Raw genomic sequence first — 15,921 nt, 5'->3', positions numbered from 1 at the left:
ATGAAAATTGTTTTGACTTTTATGAATTAATTTAAAACAAAGTAATTTTTTATTTATACATATATTTTTTAGTACTTTCTTTATTTGTTTTAAGGTCTATGTTCGAAGTTCGTAGTTGTCCATTCCAACAATGTTTAACTAATAACTTATGACTATATATACCGATTAATTTAATAATATATTATATAAAATAATTTAATATAATTTTATAATTATCTTATTTTATGCCAAATGACACTTCTCTTAACATGACACATCTGTAATTAGTATTTAAATTATTTATTTCTCTTTACTAAATTATTAATGAATCTGATTTGTAATTAATGTTAAACAATTTTATAAAATAAAAGTAGAAATATGTGAAAATAAATGGAAGCTTGCCATAAATTCAAAGTAGGTTTTTGTATCACCCCGATACCTGACCCGATTGTCAGATCTGAGTTACAAGGTCTCACACTCGTAGCCGGAGCAACTGTGATCTTTTAAATTTGATTTTGAGAATATTAAAACAATTAAACACAAGTATAAAATGTGTATAAATCGATATTGAATCATTTTTGGGTCCTAATTGAGCTTATGAAAACTCTTTCGTTAACCCAATGACAAATTAGGACCAAATTGTAAAATTTTCAAAGTTTCAAAGTTTCAAGTTGACGTCGTGACTTCGGGGATTCCTCATTGCCACGAAACATACTGTCTTGACTCATCACGATGTTGAGAGTTCGTCATCGTAACATGACTCTCTGTCTTACCCTCGTCACGATGTTGAGGAACCTATGTCGCAATGTGAGCCCTGTTCTCTACAAAATTTGATTTCATACATTGTTCAACTAGCATATATTGCATACATAGATGCCCTTAAGGCTTCAATTGATCATTTACCTTAATTTCAACATGTTAACAACTATATAACACAACATCAACAACACTTTCATGCATAATTACTAACCATTTCAATTATTTACAATATTGATTCTCCAAAATGACCATTGAAACATTTGAAACAAATGAAACCTAGGTGTATGTCATATAACCAAAATAAGATGAGTTATACAAACTTAGTTAAGTTGAAAACGGAGGTCTGGATACTGGTTTCAATTCTCGGGGCTTCGAGAGGTACTTAAACCTGCACATGGAGAAAACAAACTGTACGCTGAGCAATAGGGCTCAGTGGTACTTTCATGATTCAAGATAATACAATTTAGTACCAATAGCATAACATAAAGTATAGAAACTTAAAATGTAATCTACATATATCAATATATATGTACATGAAAATGTGTATAACCCATTAGGTAAGTAAGTTTACTTAACCTTTCAACATTATCATTCATTTTGCACTTTTACTAATCATCTTTCAATTGCGCACATAAACAATACCTTAATTCAATCAATCTATTGTGATTTATTCCATTACTTACCTTATACTTGTCGGTTAATCCATTTTTGGAGTCTACTGACTCATCCACATTTGTTTTGGCCTATAAGGCTCAATTCATTTTTTACTTTGAATAATAAAATGCTTACTTTCCCTTTCAAATTCATATATGCACACATTCAAAATTTCAAGTATCATATTAGTTCATTTCGATATAAACAATCAAACTTATCATTGATCCCTATTAACACAACTTGGACTCTGATGGATACACAGATCATCCAATCAATACACCAAACTAGCACCGAAGTGCATTAATAGAGTAACCAAGTAAGAGAAATTGGTACGTAACATGCACACTATCGCTCGAAGCACATCCTAACATACAAAGTGCATACTAGCACATGAAGTGCATCTTGACGTACAAAGTGCATCCTGGCGCATAAGCACATAAACCCGTACACAATCCAATCCTATGACATTACAACTATATCTTACTCAGCCCGACTAATTAATAAGGTATTAACATTCAATTCATATTCCATATTCATAATTCGTCATCGACCTATCATGTAACATAACATGTTTCAACTTAATTTTATATCAATTATCATATATAAATTAATCACACCATTATCTATTCTATTCAATAGTCCTTGTTTCGATATATAATCTCAAACATAGCAATTCAATCAAAACATTTCATAATATCACAATGGAAACTTTTCATTTTATTCAATGTGATCCCTAATGTATGAAACTAACAATTAAGCTTTACAATTATGTCCTTTTCATATACTAAGCTTAATTTCTAACAATTTTACACCAATTTCATTCAATTCTCAACAATTGAAAATTTTAAAACTTTAACAATTTTACAAATTAGTACAAGATCTAGCTAAATCAAACTCTCATGACCTCAAAACTATAAAAATTAATGAAAAATGACTAGGGACTTAGAATCAAAGGCCAAAAGCTCCAAACAAACAAAAATGGTGTTTTTCTTTTAGGTTTCTTCTTTGGCCGGTTGGAGAAGATGACACTATCATCTCTCCTTCCACCAACTCTTTTTTATACTTGGTTTATTAGTTAATTAAGCTTTGTTTACTTAATTAATCATGTTTTCTTAACATTTAAATTTTCATTTTCTTAATTTAATTACTATAAGCATTGCCATCCACTAACATATAATTTAAAATGGTTTATTAACCATTTTGACCCTTTAGATAATTGTAATTTAAGTCCCAAAGCTTTAGTCTAATTAAAAATCTATATAACTAAATTTTTACAATTTAATCCCGGAGCCATAATTACTCACAATTTTGGCTAACCACTTAACCAAATTTCAATTCATCAATATTTTAACTATGTAAATATCATTATTAAATATTTTCAGGCCCGATTTATGAAAATGGAGTCCCAAATAGAGCTGCTCATGGGTCGGGCGGCCCGGCCCGGCCCGACGGCCCACCCGAAATATGGGAGGGTTTGGGTAAAAATATAGGCCCGAAATATGGGCTTGGGCAAAAAACGAGGCCCGTTTAGAAAACGGGCCGGGCCTCGGGCACCACTTTTTTGGCCCGGGCCCGGCCCGATATAATAAATATATTTATTTTTTTTAATTTTAAAATATTTTTTACATACTTTTTAAATTTTTTTTTAAATTTTAAAATATTTTTAAAATACTTTTTTTAATTTTTTAAATTTTAAAATATTTTTAAAATACTTTTTTTAATTTTTTAAATTTTAAAATATTTTTAAAATATTTTTAAAATACTTTTTTTAATTTTTTAAAATTTTTAAAATAAAAATGGGCAGGGTCGGGCCGGGCCGGGCCAGGGTTTATGATTTTTTCCCCGGGCCGGGCCTGGGCAAAATCTTAGTCCCATATTTCGGGACGGGCCGGGCCCGGGCCTAGGACCCAGGCCGAAATTTTTTTATGGGCCCGGCCCGAACTCGGCCTGGCCCGGCCCATGAGCACCTCTAGTTCCAAAATCGTCTTTTTCGACACCACTTAAAACTGGATTGTTGTAGTTTTTTTCCTTTTATGATTAAAAAACTACAAATAAAAAGTAACTTTTTTTAATATATAGACAATGTTAATTTTTTAAAACAATTTTGTATATTATTTTAACATATTTCCATAAACACTTTATCAATATTTAAAAGAAATTTTAATCTGCTTAAAATTTTTAATTAAATTATAATAAAATTATTTTTAACATTGCTAATATTTTTAACATATTTCTAACAAAATTTTTTTAAAACATAAAACTTTTTAACAAACATATTTAAAACAACTTTAAAACTTTGTTGAAATTATTGAAAATTTTACTTAAATGTCTAAAAAAGTATTAAAATGTGTTAAAAATATACTACAATTTTTAATTAAAAATGTATAAAAATTTAAAACTATTAACATAATATTTTCAAATTATTTAAAACTATTTATATTTATAATTTTTTTCAATAAAATAGTTTTTTTCAAAAACTAATTTAAATAAAAAAATTATATAAAATGTATATAGCATATTATAAAAATAATTAAATTTGTAATAATATTTAAGTGGTTTATATATTATTTAAAATATCATTATAAAAAATTACAAATGATTAAATATTATTTTTATTGATACACACAATTAACCCATACGTCTCATGTGTATGCAAATTAATTATGTACATATGTTTTTTTATTAGAGCACACTGCATACATATCAAATATTCATTAGGTGACATGATATCGTTTGAGTTGGATTTTAAATTGAACATTAAAGTCAAACTTAAGTATTAAATTGAAAAAAAAACTACTCGATACCAAATTGAACATTAAAGTCAAATTTAGATATCAAATAATATATTAAACCTTTTTTAAGTAACAAGGACATGTTTCCTCTTATATTTCTCTTTCCCATTCCCTCTTTTGCCCCCAGAAAATAAATAATTAAATAAATAAGGGCTTCTTCTTCAGATTTTTTTTAGGGTTTTTCGCTCTCTTCACGAAATTTTCTCTTTCTAAAGGGAGTCCTTAATTTTCTACTTCTCCAAGTAATATCGGGTTCGTTCTTTATTTGTTATCGTAATTGAATTATTTTTTATTATTTTCTTTCTGCTTTGAAAATTAGTTGGAATCTATTTTGCTTTCTTCGAACCCTAGGGTTTCTATTTGGCTGCTAAGAAAATAAGTAGAAGCTCTAAGAAAATAAGTAGAAGTGGAATTGAAATTTTTGCAATATTGGGAGTTGACATCAGCTCTGTGAAGAATTTTGGTATTAGACACAGTTGACTGTCCCTTTTTTTTTCTTGTTAAAAATGTGTTTCTCGTATTTTTTTATTTTAATTTCATTGTATAATTTGTAAATTTAAATAGTTTAAAACGGAATCTTTCTAGGTAGTCGCCGTGAGCAGTTTTCTTAGTTTTTATAACTTAGCCAAAAGATTTTGTAGTTGGAAAGATTTTGCTAATGTTATTGAACACTAGAAGAAACTCATTAGAAAAACCAATAGAATTGATGGACGAAACTTTGTAATTAGAGAAGGCCGTTGCTTATAAATTATAATTTATGAAGAAAATGAAAGCTATTTGGAAATTTGTTTTCAACTGACTCTACTTTGTGAGAATACTAATTACAAGACCGATGCCAAGGTCCTTGTGGGATTTTGAGTGGAGTGTAATTTCTGAAAAGGTTTTGAGAATGTGGTTGCGAATTTCATTTCTAGGAAAATTTTGAGTTGGTGTCCTATAGAAAGTCTCGGTGTATTGTGTTTCAGAAAATCAATTTTGTTGGGAGTTCAGACACATTAAAGAATTCAATGGAAGAAATGTGGAAGTTTTGCCTACTGAGGTATTGTGGTGGTTAGGACTGGAGTCTTGGTGTACTGTGTTTCGGAAAATCAATTGTGTTAGTTGGGACACATTAAGATATTCAATGGGAGAACTGTGGAAGTTTTGCCTACCTAGGTATTGTGGTGGTTAGGACTGGAGTCTTGGTGTATTGTGTTTCTGAAAATCAATTGTGTTGGGAGTTGGGACACATTAAAATATTCAATGGAAGAACAGTCGAAATTTTCCCTACTTAGGTATTGTGGTGGTTAGTGCTGGAAGTTGTCAGTAATACTAGACTTGTATTTGGGGCTATTGGTGGAGTAATATGTATCACGGTCAAGCACAATGCATGTGATCATAAATTAAGAAATTTTTTTTCTTCAAATACTAGACTTGCATTTGGGGCTATTTGGTGAAGTAATTAACCCTTCTAGCCATGCTGACAACCGCTAAGAAAAAGTTTGATGGTTGTTTAATGCTTGAAGCATGGGTTCTTAATAGAATATAATGGTTGACTGGTAGCCTTGCAAACTCTATTTTGTGGGATTTTAGGCCTCCTTGACATTTCTTTGACATGGGGAATTATTAACTATTTTGCTGGATCCTCTGAAGGATATTTTTTATTTAATTGATATATGAAATGTTGGAGAAAGGTTGACTGTAACCTGAATCATCAGTGAAATACCTTGTACTTGTCTTTCTAAACGAAATGTGAATTATCCTCTTGCATCAATGTTTCCATGAAGTATTAAGAGCTTCTAGTTTATCCTGTTTGAACTGCTAGGAGTATTTTTGAATAATGTGTATACATATATTTTCTTTTTAGTATGCTTTTCTCTGCTACCTTCCCCTCCCTTCTAAATCCACATAACTAAAAGGGTTTACTGCAGGCTATGTAAATGCTCATTAAGCAGCAAGATGAGCAACGACGTTTTTGATGGGCAGATACTGACCGAGAAACTGTCAAAACTAAACAATTCGCAACAAAGCATTGAATGTATCCTACAGTTCAAGCTTAATTAGAGGTTTGTTGTTAAGAAAATAAGAATGCTGGAATAGTCTCTCACTTTCATTAGTACTATATAATTATAATGACACTCCTGGTTATGTGAATCTGGTGTAATTCTGAAGTTCGTTATTGAAGAACATGAATCTTTTGTTTATCTTCTTCCTTTAGATAAGTGTTTCTCTCTTCATTTAAACCGGTGTTGTTAAGCCGTGTGCCTGAGCATTGTGCCTTAGCGCCTACAACAAAAGCTCTTTAAACCTTTTTGGACAAGGTGCATTTGGGGTGTGTTTGCCTTGCTTCTCAAACTAGTTTTCAAGCCATAAGCAATATTAAGCAGATAGCTTTTGAAGCCGAAAGTGTGTTTCAGATTATGTTTTTAAGCCAATCCAAAAAGCTAAAATTTCTAGCTGCCGGCTTTTGGAAAATCACATTTAAGCTAAATTGTCTATCTGTCCTCATTTTCTAGGTGCTAGCTTCCAAAAACTCTTTTTACCTTACAACATCATATCTGAAATAGTCATTTTATCTTTTCAACAGCACATTTTGACAGAAATGCTGAACGCTTAATCTTAAACCAAACTTTTCAACAGCATTTTTCAAAAGCAAACCAGCCCTTGATCAAGCACATGGTTTTTGCAAATAGACATTTTTTTGCAAGGCAGTTGGCACAAAAAGTAACACCCTGATTGGAACTCTGTTAATCTTTAATTGTACGTTAACTAATAAAAAAGGGGATATCAAGTGTTGCTTCTCAATTTTTGATTATTCAACAACAAACTTGAGATCATGGGAAGTTATGCATATTGACCAACAAAAGGAAAAAAAAGAAGGGAAATTTTGCATGCTTTGTTTGATGAGCTGAATCACTCTTTAGAGTTTATCATAATTATTCATCTTAAGCATATTATATATATAAAACATATATACAAAAACGTACACGTGTATACATTGTGTCGTAATTCACTTAGGCAAGTCCTTTTTCTTTTCTTTTTTTGCATTTGGTTTCAAGCAATATAAAGGGGTTATAGGACCTAGACTACTAGAGTGCGTCTTGCACCCTTGATAACACTGAGGTAAACATTTAATTTTACTTGTAAATTTGACTGAGAATGTATCCTGTTGTCTTGTTCCATTATGAAGTACTTTTGTGTATGTTTCCTTTGATTATGGTTTTTATAATTTTATCTGATGTGATGCTTTTAGATCTATTATATCATTTTATCCCTTAACTTTTACCACATGTTTTTGTTTTTTTCTTACTGTCTAGTCTTGGGCTGCATGAATTCCTTATTGCATGTCTGCATCAGTTGTTCCTTTCAGCAATTTGATAGCAATTTGAGATCATTGGCAGATCCATTGTTTCTGTTCTTTTTATGTTAGGAACCTTTTAGATTGTTTTGTATGTAGCTTCTTTAGATTTAGTTCATAAGGCGTTTATTGTATGAGTTCTGCTTTTGGGACATTGTTTTTATTGTGGTCGTAGGTTTTAAACAATGTTATTAATCTTGTTTGGCCATTTTGTTTTTGGTTGAAGAGAACTTTGATGTCAATTTAGGCTGTTTTATGTTGCTTATGTTCAGTTTCTTTTAGGATAAGGATTACTAGTGTACTACTTTAGTAACTCCTAGACACATTTTCTTTAAATTGAAATGAGAATGAGTTTATGTAAGTCATCCACAACAACTAATTTTTGTTTAAGATGTGCGATCTACCATTATGCCTACTGACCTTAGATTGATGCTTTTTGGAATTTCTTGGTGATTCTGATGTTATTGCCTGTTTATTTTATGGGGGGCCTGTTATTGGCATTATTGTTAAGTTTTAAATTAGTTCGAGTCTGCTCTTTTGTTTTGTCTTCAATTGAAAGTCATGTAACTAGATTTTCTGCATAGATAGCATAATGGCCTTATATATAGTAATGTGGTACTTTACAACTTTTCAACAAACTATTTTTAATTCATGGATAAGCATTATAACTACTTATAGTTCAATGTTTGGTATAGACTAAAACACTATCTGCACTATGGAAGCCTCTCAACTTGATTTGCTCAATAGATAATTCTAGTAAGAACGAATGGCTATTGGATGAAATTGAAAATTTTCCACAAAAAAATAGCATTTTCACATTGTTGCCTAATATACCTCTTGTATTTCTTATTTATTACTACGAATTGTTGTTGGCATGCATTTCCTTCACATTTCTTCAGCATTGTCTCGTTGGTGTATTACTCATCGGAAGAAGGCAAAACAGATTGTTGAAACATGGGACAAACTGTTTAACTCTTCCCAGAAAGAACGACGCGTTTCTTTTCTGTATTTGGCTAATGACATTTTGCAAAATAGTAGGCGAAAGGGAAGCGAGTTTGTAAATGAATTCTGGAAAGTTCTTCCGGTAGCTCTCAAACATGTGTATGATGATGGTGATGAGTATGGAAAGAAGGCTGTAGCCAGACTGGTAAGCTATTTATTCAGTTTTTAGCACTCTTCTCTCTGTAGCTTTTATTAGGTTATTAGCTACTTCAGGTTTTGACTACTGGTCTGGTGCTGTGATAACATTTCATTTTTAGTAGCTTCCCTCTATTATATTTCCAAGAAGTTAATGGCTTGAAAGTAAAACAATTGTTACTTTTGGTTAATTGTGCTTCCTCATGTCGCTTTCTCTTGACATGTGATGTATTTCTTTGAATGGCATCAGCAGTTTTCTACTCTGCTTTCATGTAGAACCAATTGACATAATAATCAATCTGCGCTTTGTTACTTAGTGTTATTCTTGCATTTTGTTTTCTTTTGCTTTGAAGTGTCGTTATTTAGTTCTAACGGCTATTGTAATAAATTATAGGATAGTGTAATTAGTTGTTTGGTGATAGAACTTTTTAGCCTAAATGCAAGTAGTCAAAAACTTTTATTTCTATTGGTGATTAATTCCACCAAAATAGGATTAATGATAGAATGTTTTCTTGGAAGCTCATGCAGATTATACTACCTTTGATTTGATGAATATGAGTTTGGGGTCTTTGTGGAACTATTGTCACAATTTTGCGTCTGATCTTGGTATTACTAATTGTTGCCTGTGTTTATTCCCTCTCTCCTTAAATGGCGGTGTTAACTTCCCTTGCACTACAATTATGCTGATATATGGGACACAAATAAAGTTTGGAAATTGAATAAGATAGTTTGTTTGTTTTCTAGTTTTTTACTCCATTGCTGACATAATTATCATGTATATTTGAGTATTGCTGCATTATGTTCATTGATGGGGGAAAGCTGCCCTTGTCAAAGCTTCTGAAAGTATTGTTTTTAATGTAGTATTTCTTATTTTTACAGTGGAAACTTACGTAGATATATTTTGGTAGTTATTTTTTGGATAAAGCACTAAATAAGCCTCTGAACTGTACCAAGCTTCTCAAAAAGCCCCTATCCTTTTATTTTTACCCAGATAAACCCTTAGAACCAAAAGATGTCACATGCAACCTTAATGGTCATTAAGGTCATTGCAAGCTGGCACCCTTACTGATGTGACAGATGAAATACTTTCCCGACTTGTTGATTATGACAACCATGGCTTGGTTAGAAAATTCACTTTCCATGTCAGGAAAAAAAAAATTCAATCAGCATCCGTGGCTGTAGAAATGATAGATGGCCGGTGGCATTAATTTCAAGTGATACACATGACATTGTTTGTCTCAAGATAAGGGCCTACCTGGATCCCAATTATAATAGAAGAGAAGAATGGGGGCTCATTTAGGAAAAGTGAGAAAGTTCTAGTGCTTTATTCAGTCTTTGGCTGCATCTGTTTTTGTAGATATTTTGTACTTAAGATTGCAACTCCTAGTGGTTTTAGTAGATTAATTCTTTGTTTACTGAAAGAGTGTAGTGGTTCATGCTATTTTGTTGCATTCTTTTTACAGTGGACCTATCACGTAACAAGTAACTTTCCCCTTTTTTCCCCTTTTTTTTTCGGGTTTTCCACTTTTCCTTCTGGGGTGATGGGTTTGGGGGCTTATTTGCATGATAACTGTTAGGTTGACATATGGGAAGAAAGAAAAGTTTTTGGTTCTCGAGGGCAAAATCTTAAAGATGAAATGCTTGGGAAGAATCCTGCTCCTCCTCCTCCTGCTCCTGTTGCAGTGAACAATGGAAAAGGCTCAAATCCTATCAAGATAGTGAAGAGGGATGCTCATGCAGTGAGAATTGTAAGAACTTACCTATTGAGTTCTCCTTCGTACTTTGATATCAATTTGATTCTGGCCATTTTGTTTGTATTCTTATGACTTAAGACGTTTTCTTGGTTTAATATTTTGTGATTTCGTATATGTTTCTCTTTCTTGATCTTCTTACCATCAGAAATTGGCTGTTGGAGGTCTTCCAGAAAAGATACTAACTGCATACCAATCTGTGCTCGAGGACAATCCAAGTGAGGATACTGTTTTAAACAAGTGTAATGCTGCTGTACAAAATTTGAGTAAACTAGAGGAAAATGCTGAAAGTAGTTTAGCTCAAGGTATGAGTTCTGCTATGGGATTTATTGTTGTATGCTTACATTTTATTAAGATTTTATTTTCCAGTAAAAGGAAAAGTGTACTCTCTCTCCCTGTCTCTTTGTATATGCATTTTTTTAATGTAATTTTATTGAGATTTTTCCCTATTGTAAAAAGAATACTGAAGCTGTAAGAACTAGAAGATAGAAATATATGTTAATGGGCCCTAATAATTACCTGGGGTTCTTAATTTTGGAACTGAGATCTCATGGTAAGGTGAATTACTAGTTTTGCTAGGCACACAAACTATGTTCGCTGGTCACTCATAAATCATTCTAACAAGAGGATACTTCATGTTTTTGTTCGCTTTGAGTCTACTTTTAAAATTATTTCATGTTAGCTCCAAATATTGGAACTAGAACATATTCCAGCTTAGTATAAGGCCCATCATGGGACACAGTACTTCCATCATTTTTCAGGTAGAAATGTAGGTTGTGCACTTTTCACTATTGTAAATTATTGACCAAAAGTAAAATCATATGTTATGGATGCCTTTGTGGGCAAGACAAGAAGTCAAAGCACCAAAGATGGAAAGAAGATGAATAACTTTATTTTAGTAATATTCTTAATTAGAAGAATTTATTTAGGAAGAATTTTATTGCAATTAAAAGTACTTAATTTTAGTTTCCTCAATTATAGTTTTTATTCTGCAAGTTAATTTTAGTTTCTTAGTCTATAAGAAAAATACCCTCAAACAGTTCTATTTAAGGGGACAATTCTTAGTAATAATTAAAACAAACTATTCTAATTTATAGAAGTTTATCACTCTCTTTCTTTTGAGTCTAAGGTTCGGTGCTCCCTTTGACGAGTTCTAAGTTTAGGAGCTTCCTTCGACGAGTTCCATATTTTATTCATCATAGGTTATTCTCATGATAGAAATTGCAACAAGGGAAAGGCTCTCTCAATCGGAGTGAACTTTCCTGTGAATCGTCCGGTGACTCGATCCATAACTCGTGACCTTAACATCATAGGAGTACAATTTTTGTTCTTCTCTCTTACATATATATATGTGTGTGTGTGGATATGTGTGTATGTATATATATAAGATTCATATTGCTTATTGTGTTTTAACTTCTAACCTCTCAATGGAAAAAAGTTTCACTTTATTTAAAATGCCACTGCAGTTAAAGCACTTAAGGCCTCTGAAGGTTTCTAGTGGTGATATTTGGCGTGGCTCATAAGCAGTTGCTGTTAGTTGTTAGGTTCTTTTGATTTTAATATGCTTTCTCAAAGGGATTGTCTTACTGGATTGCTTGATCATTTGTGGGAGTTTATTGTGCTGCTGCCTGGTTTTACCTAACAGACTTGGGAATGGAACATCATTAGAATCCATCCTAAGTAGTTAAAAGTCTTTTACAAGTACAATATTTAGCTTTATAATGTAACTGACCTCTGATTTCTCTCGGCACTTTGTGCTTGTATATTGTTTGCATTTGTTGAGAATGTAATGCATGATACTTCTGATTGATCCTAACCGGTCCACCAAGACAAGCAAAAAATTATTCCCTAAGAAATTATAGGAGAAATTATAGGCTTGATTTTGCATGTATAATCAAGGACTGAAATTGCCTGGTGGAGATAAAAGAAAATTGATGCATAACAATTGTTTTTTTAACTATTTTGGTGCATCCATCTGCTGATTCATTTTATCCTCTACAAATGAACTCCGATTATTATTTTATAGTGCTGTTGGTTCAGATGAGTGCCTCTAATCAATTGATTCATCTATTATAAGTGATGAAAGAGAACATATATTTGAACCTTTTTCCTGCATGGGAATTTTGTGATGAGTGTATTGTTGCAAAACAGTTTAATAGGGGATCTCTCAGTTGAGGTTGTTAACTGTTGACCATTTATTTCTTGGTAAACTGAACTTCGATGTTATTACAATATCTTGCCTTAAGTTTTGATTTACTGTGTGCTTTTAGCAACTCTAAGTGCATGTATTTGATTTCGGTTAGGGAATCAGAATGGATCTGCTTTGCTAGATGAGCTACAGCTGCAAGAAAATGCTCTCCGCCAATGTGTTGAACAACTTGAAAGCATTGAAACAACCAGGGCTGCCTTGATTTTTCAACTTAAAGAAGCACTTCAGGAACAAGTATGCTTTCATTACTATCATGTCTTCTTGAGTTGGAAATTGAGTTTGGAAACGTTTTTCCTTGTTCAGTACTCAATAATTTATAGTTTTTCAGGAATCAAAGCTGGAGCTTATTTGTAGTCAGCTTCAGGTAAGAATTGCATTCTTTGTAACAAATTGCTTGAGTTGATAATTTGCATTGAATAGATTTTAAATTTACTGGTTTTTGTCTGTTTAGATCTTCTAAAACTGCAATTTTGCAGTTTGACTTATTTGCTAATATTGGAAAGGATCACAAAAGTGACTCTCCCTAGTAACAACTGGGAACCATTTTCTGTAGATAGATGGGAATAAAACTTGTTGATGGAGTGTGTGCTAATGAATTTTTCCTAAATCCAAAGTTGTACAAAAAAGAAGTCCCATGTTATTGAATATTCAAACATTAAAAACAAAGTTTGATGTTATCCTTTTATAGATATATGGTGAAAAAAAAAATTAAAGAAGTTAAAATGAAATTCAATCAGACATTTTTCCTTAAAAAAAAGTGAATCTAAGGCTTTGCTTGGTAGAGTGGAAAGAAAATTTGGGGTAGAAACCTAAAAGGATGTATAACATAATTTTTCTTTCCATAGGTGTGCTTGGTAGGAAAGATGGAAAAAAGGAAAGAAAATTACTTTTTTCTTTCCCACATTGTTTGGTAGAGTTGAAAAATGGAAGGAAAAAATTGAAAAATGCATAATTTAGAATTAACATACACCTCTCTTTCATTTTCTCTCCGCTCATTATTCCAATTTGGAAGAATTGATTTTTATGCATTAAGATGGAAAATGTTAATCTCTCCTATTTTCTTTCCTCTCACTTTCTTCCCAACCAAGCACGCTTAAAATTTATTTTCTTTCCACTTTTCCTTCCCCTCCTTCAATCCCTCCAGTTTTCCACCCAACAAAGCACAACCTAAGTGTGCCATATGTGCATCTGACAAAATGTGCATTGCCCAATAGGTTACGAGTTGCTTATGTTGTTTGATGTTAAATTGCAGCACGTAGGAAGAAAATGACAAGAAACTGATGATGTTTGTACAGGTTGCTCGTGGTCAGATTGAGCAAGGAAGCAATTTAAGGAAGAGGCTGACTTTACCCTCTGTGCATGGCCATGTAACTACTACATCTATCCCTACAGGTGAGGCTGTAGCTGTGAGTGAACAGAACCTTCCTTCAGCTCAGCCATCTGGCACTCTACCTCAACCGCTTCTTCAACAGCCTATGATTTCATTTGCACCTTCAAAAACGACCGAAGAAGATAATAAGAAAGCAGCAGCTGCTGCTGTCGCTGCTAAGCTTGCTGCTTCAACATCTTCTGCTCAGATGCTTACATCTGTACTTTCGTCCCTTGTTGCAGAAGAAGCTGCCTCTATGAATGGTAGCTTAAAATCCGGTGGGTTCACATCAGGGTTATCAATGTTTCCTCCAGAAAAGCGCCCCAAACTTGAGAAACCAATGCCTGTATCAGATGCTTCAGACATCCCAAGCACAACTCATTTCAACCCTTTACAGCAGCAGGCAATTAACAACATGCCACTTGCACCATCAACTGGTATGCAACCAATGTCTCAAGGCAACCAGATTCAAGCTCCCTTTGCTTCTGCTCCACCTCCCCCTCTCTCTCCTGCAAATCCTTCAGGAAGTCAATATATGCAGTCAACTGGTATGATGATGGGGGTGATGCCTTACGGATATGGAGCAAACACGCTGCCACCACCTCCTCCTCTTCCCCCACATATAGCAATGAATTTAGCTAGGCCTGCTTCTCAGCCACTACAGCCTCCACAACCACCTCAGTCTCAGTCTCAGTCTTCGCAGCAGCCACAGCCACAGCCACAGTCTCAGCCTCAGCAGCAGCCGCAATCCCAGCCTCAGCAGCAGCAGCCAGCCACTGGGGGATTTTACTGGCCACCAGGTATGGGGTTTTACGGGCAAAACCCTCAGTCAACACCAGCTGTACCTCGACAGTAAGCTTTGCCTGAAAAATCATATATTATACTACTTGGAAAGGGTCATGAAAATAGTATTTTGGTATTGGATTTTAGGTCCAACCTGTCAACCGATACAACAGGTCATCAACGTTATATTTCCTTGAGAAGATTATCAAGGCTGAGTGCGGCCATGTATAATGTAAATTAGTAGAGAAGTTATAGGCATCAGTTGCGTTGTCTTAGATCTGAGCCCCATCATCCACTCCCTTAACTCATTGGCTCAACTGAGTTTCAGTTCTAATATGTTTCATGTTCCCGCAACTCTTTACTTTTAGCATTACTACATTATAGTTCAGACATAGCCTGTAAGGTGATGTACCAAAATAGCAAGGATCTGCCTTTGTCTGAGATGATGGATTTAAAGCTTAGGGGGCAGTGAAATTCTTATAAACTTTTTTTTGGGGGGGGGGGGGTGGGGGGTGGGGGTGGGTGTTGTTAGTTTTATGTAATCTACTGCTAGTTGGATGGAAGTTTTAACTTTATTCCCTTTAAAATTTACTTTAATTTTGCTCCCCCTTAAATTTAATTAAATCTCACCCTAATAATAATAAAAATGAAAGTGAGCAGGGTTAAATTTTCGTATTTCATAATTTGGAGACGAGGGTAGGGATTTTGGTCATTGAATTTGAATTCAGGTTCTGATGTCATGCAAATTTCGGTTGTTTGTGTATATAATTGATCTTTTGTTTTTTTTCCTTATTTTATTTTAAATTTCTATGTATAAGAAATTATTTAATAAATCAGGTTAAATTTGATTTAGGAGATGCAAAATTTTTTCAAGTGTACTCTATTGAATAGGAGAGAAGACACCATTATCTAGTGTTGTTTTTACTACTTTTTACAATAAAAATTGAATTTATTCAGTAATATATATATAACTAAAATTTAAAATATACAAAAAAATCTAAAACTAAATATTCTCTCAACCTTATCAATAGTAAATTTAGCCAAACCAATTATTTAATTAAAAAGTAAAGGAAAAATAAATAGGCTATCTATGGATTATACTTGAATCTCGATACTTTGTTTGTCTCTGATATTGTTTGCTAGGGTCGTGT

The 15,921-nt window shown here is 33.0% G+C and overlaps 1 protein-coding gene across 1 annotated transcript; it reads left to right on the top strand.

The window, feature by feature from the left end:
- The first annotated feature begins 4,281 nt into the window (after positions 1-4,281).
- LOC107948935 (histone acetyltransferase KAT6A) lies at positions 4,282-15,211 on the top strand. Its single transcript, XM_016883603.2, has 8 exons — positions 4,282-4,436; positions 6,095-6,201; positions 8,421-8,668; positions 10,236-10,406; positions 10,558-10,714; positions 12,713-12,852; positions 12,947-12,982; positions 13,914-15,211. The coding sequence occupies exons 2-8, from the start codon at positions 6,123-6,125 to the stop codon at positions 14,841-14,843; spliced, it is 1,761 nt and encodes a 586-aa protein (XP_016739092.1). The 5' UTR covers positions 4,282-4,436; positions 6,095-6,122; the 3' UTR covers positions 14,844-15,211.
- The last annotated feature ends 710 nt before the right edge of the window (positions 15,212-15,921 follow it).

The sequence above is a fragment of the Gossypium hirsutum genome, chromosome D11 (assembly GCF_007990345.1).
Source record: "Gossypium hirsutum isolate 1008001.06 chromosome D11, Gossypium_hirsutum_v2.1, whole genome shotgun sequence".
Classification (NCBI taxonomy): domain Eukaryota; kingdom Viridiplantae; phylum Streptophyta; class Magnoliopsida; order Malvales; family Malvaceae; genus Gossypium; species Gossypium hirsutum.
The sequence above is the reverse complement of the archived record's forward strand: the minus strand, read 5'-3'. Positions and strand labels throughout refer to the sequence as shown.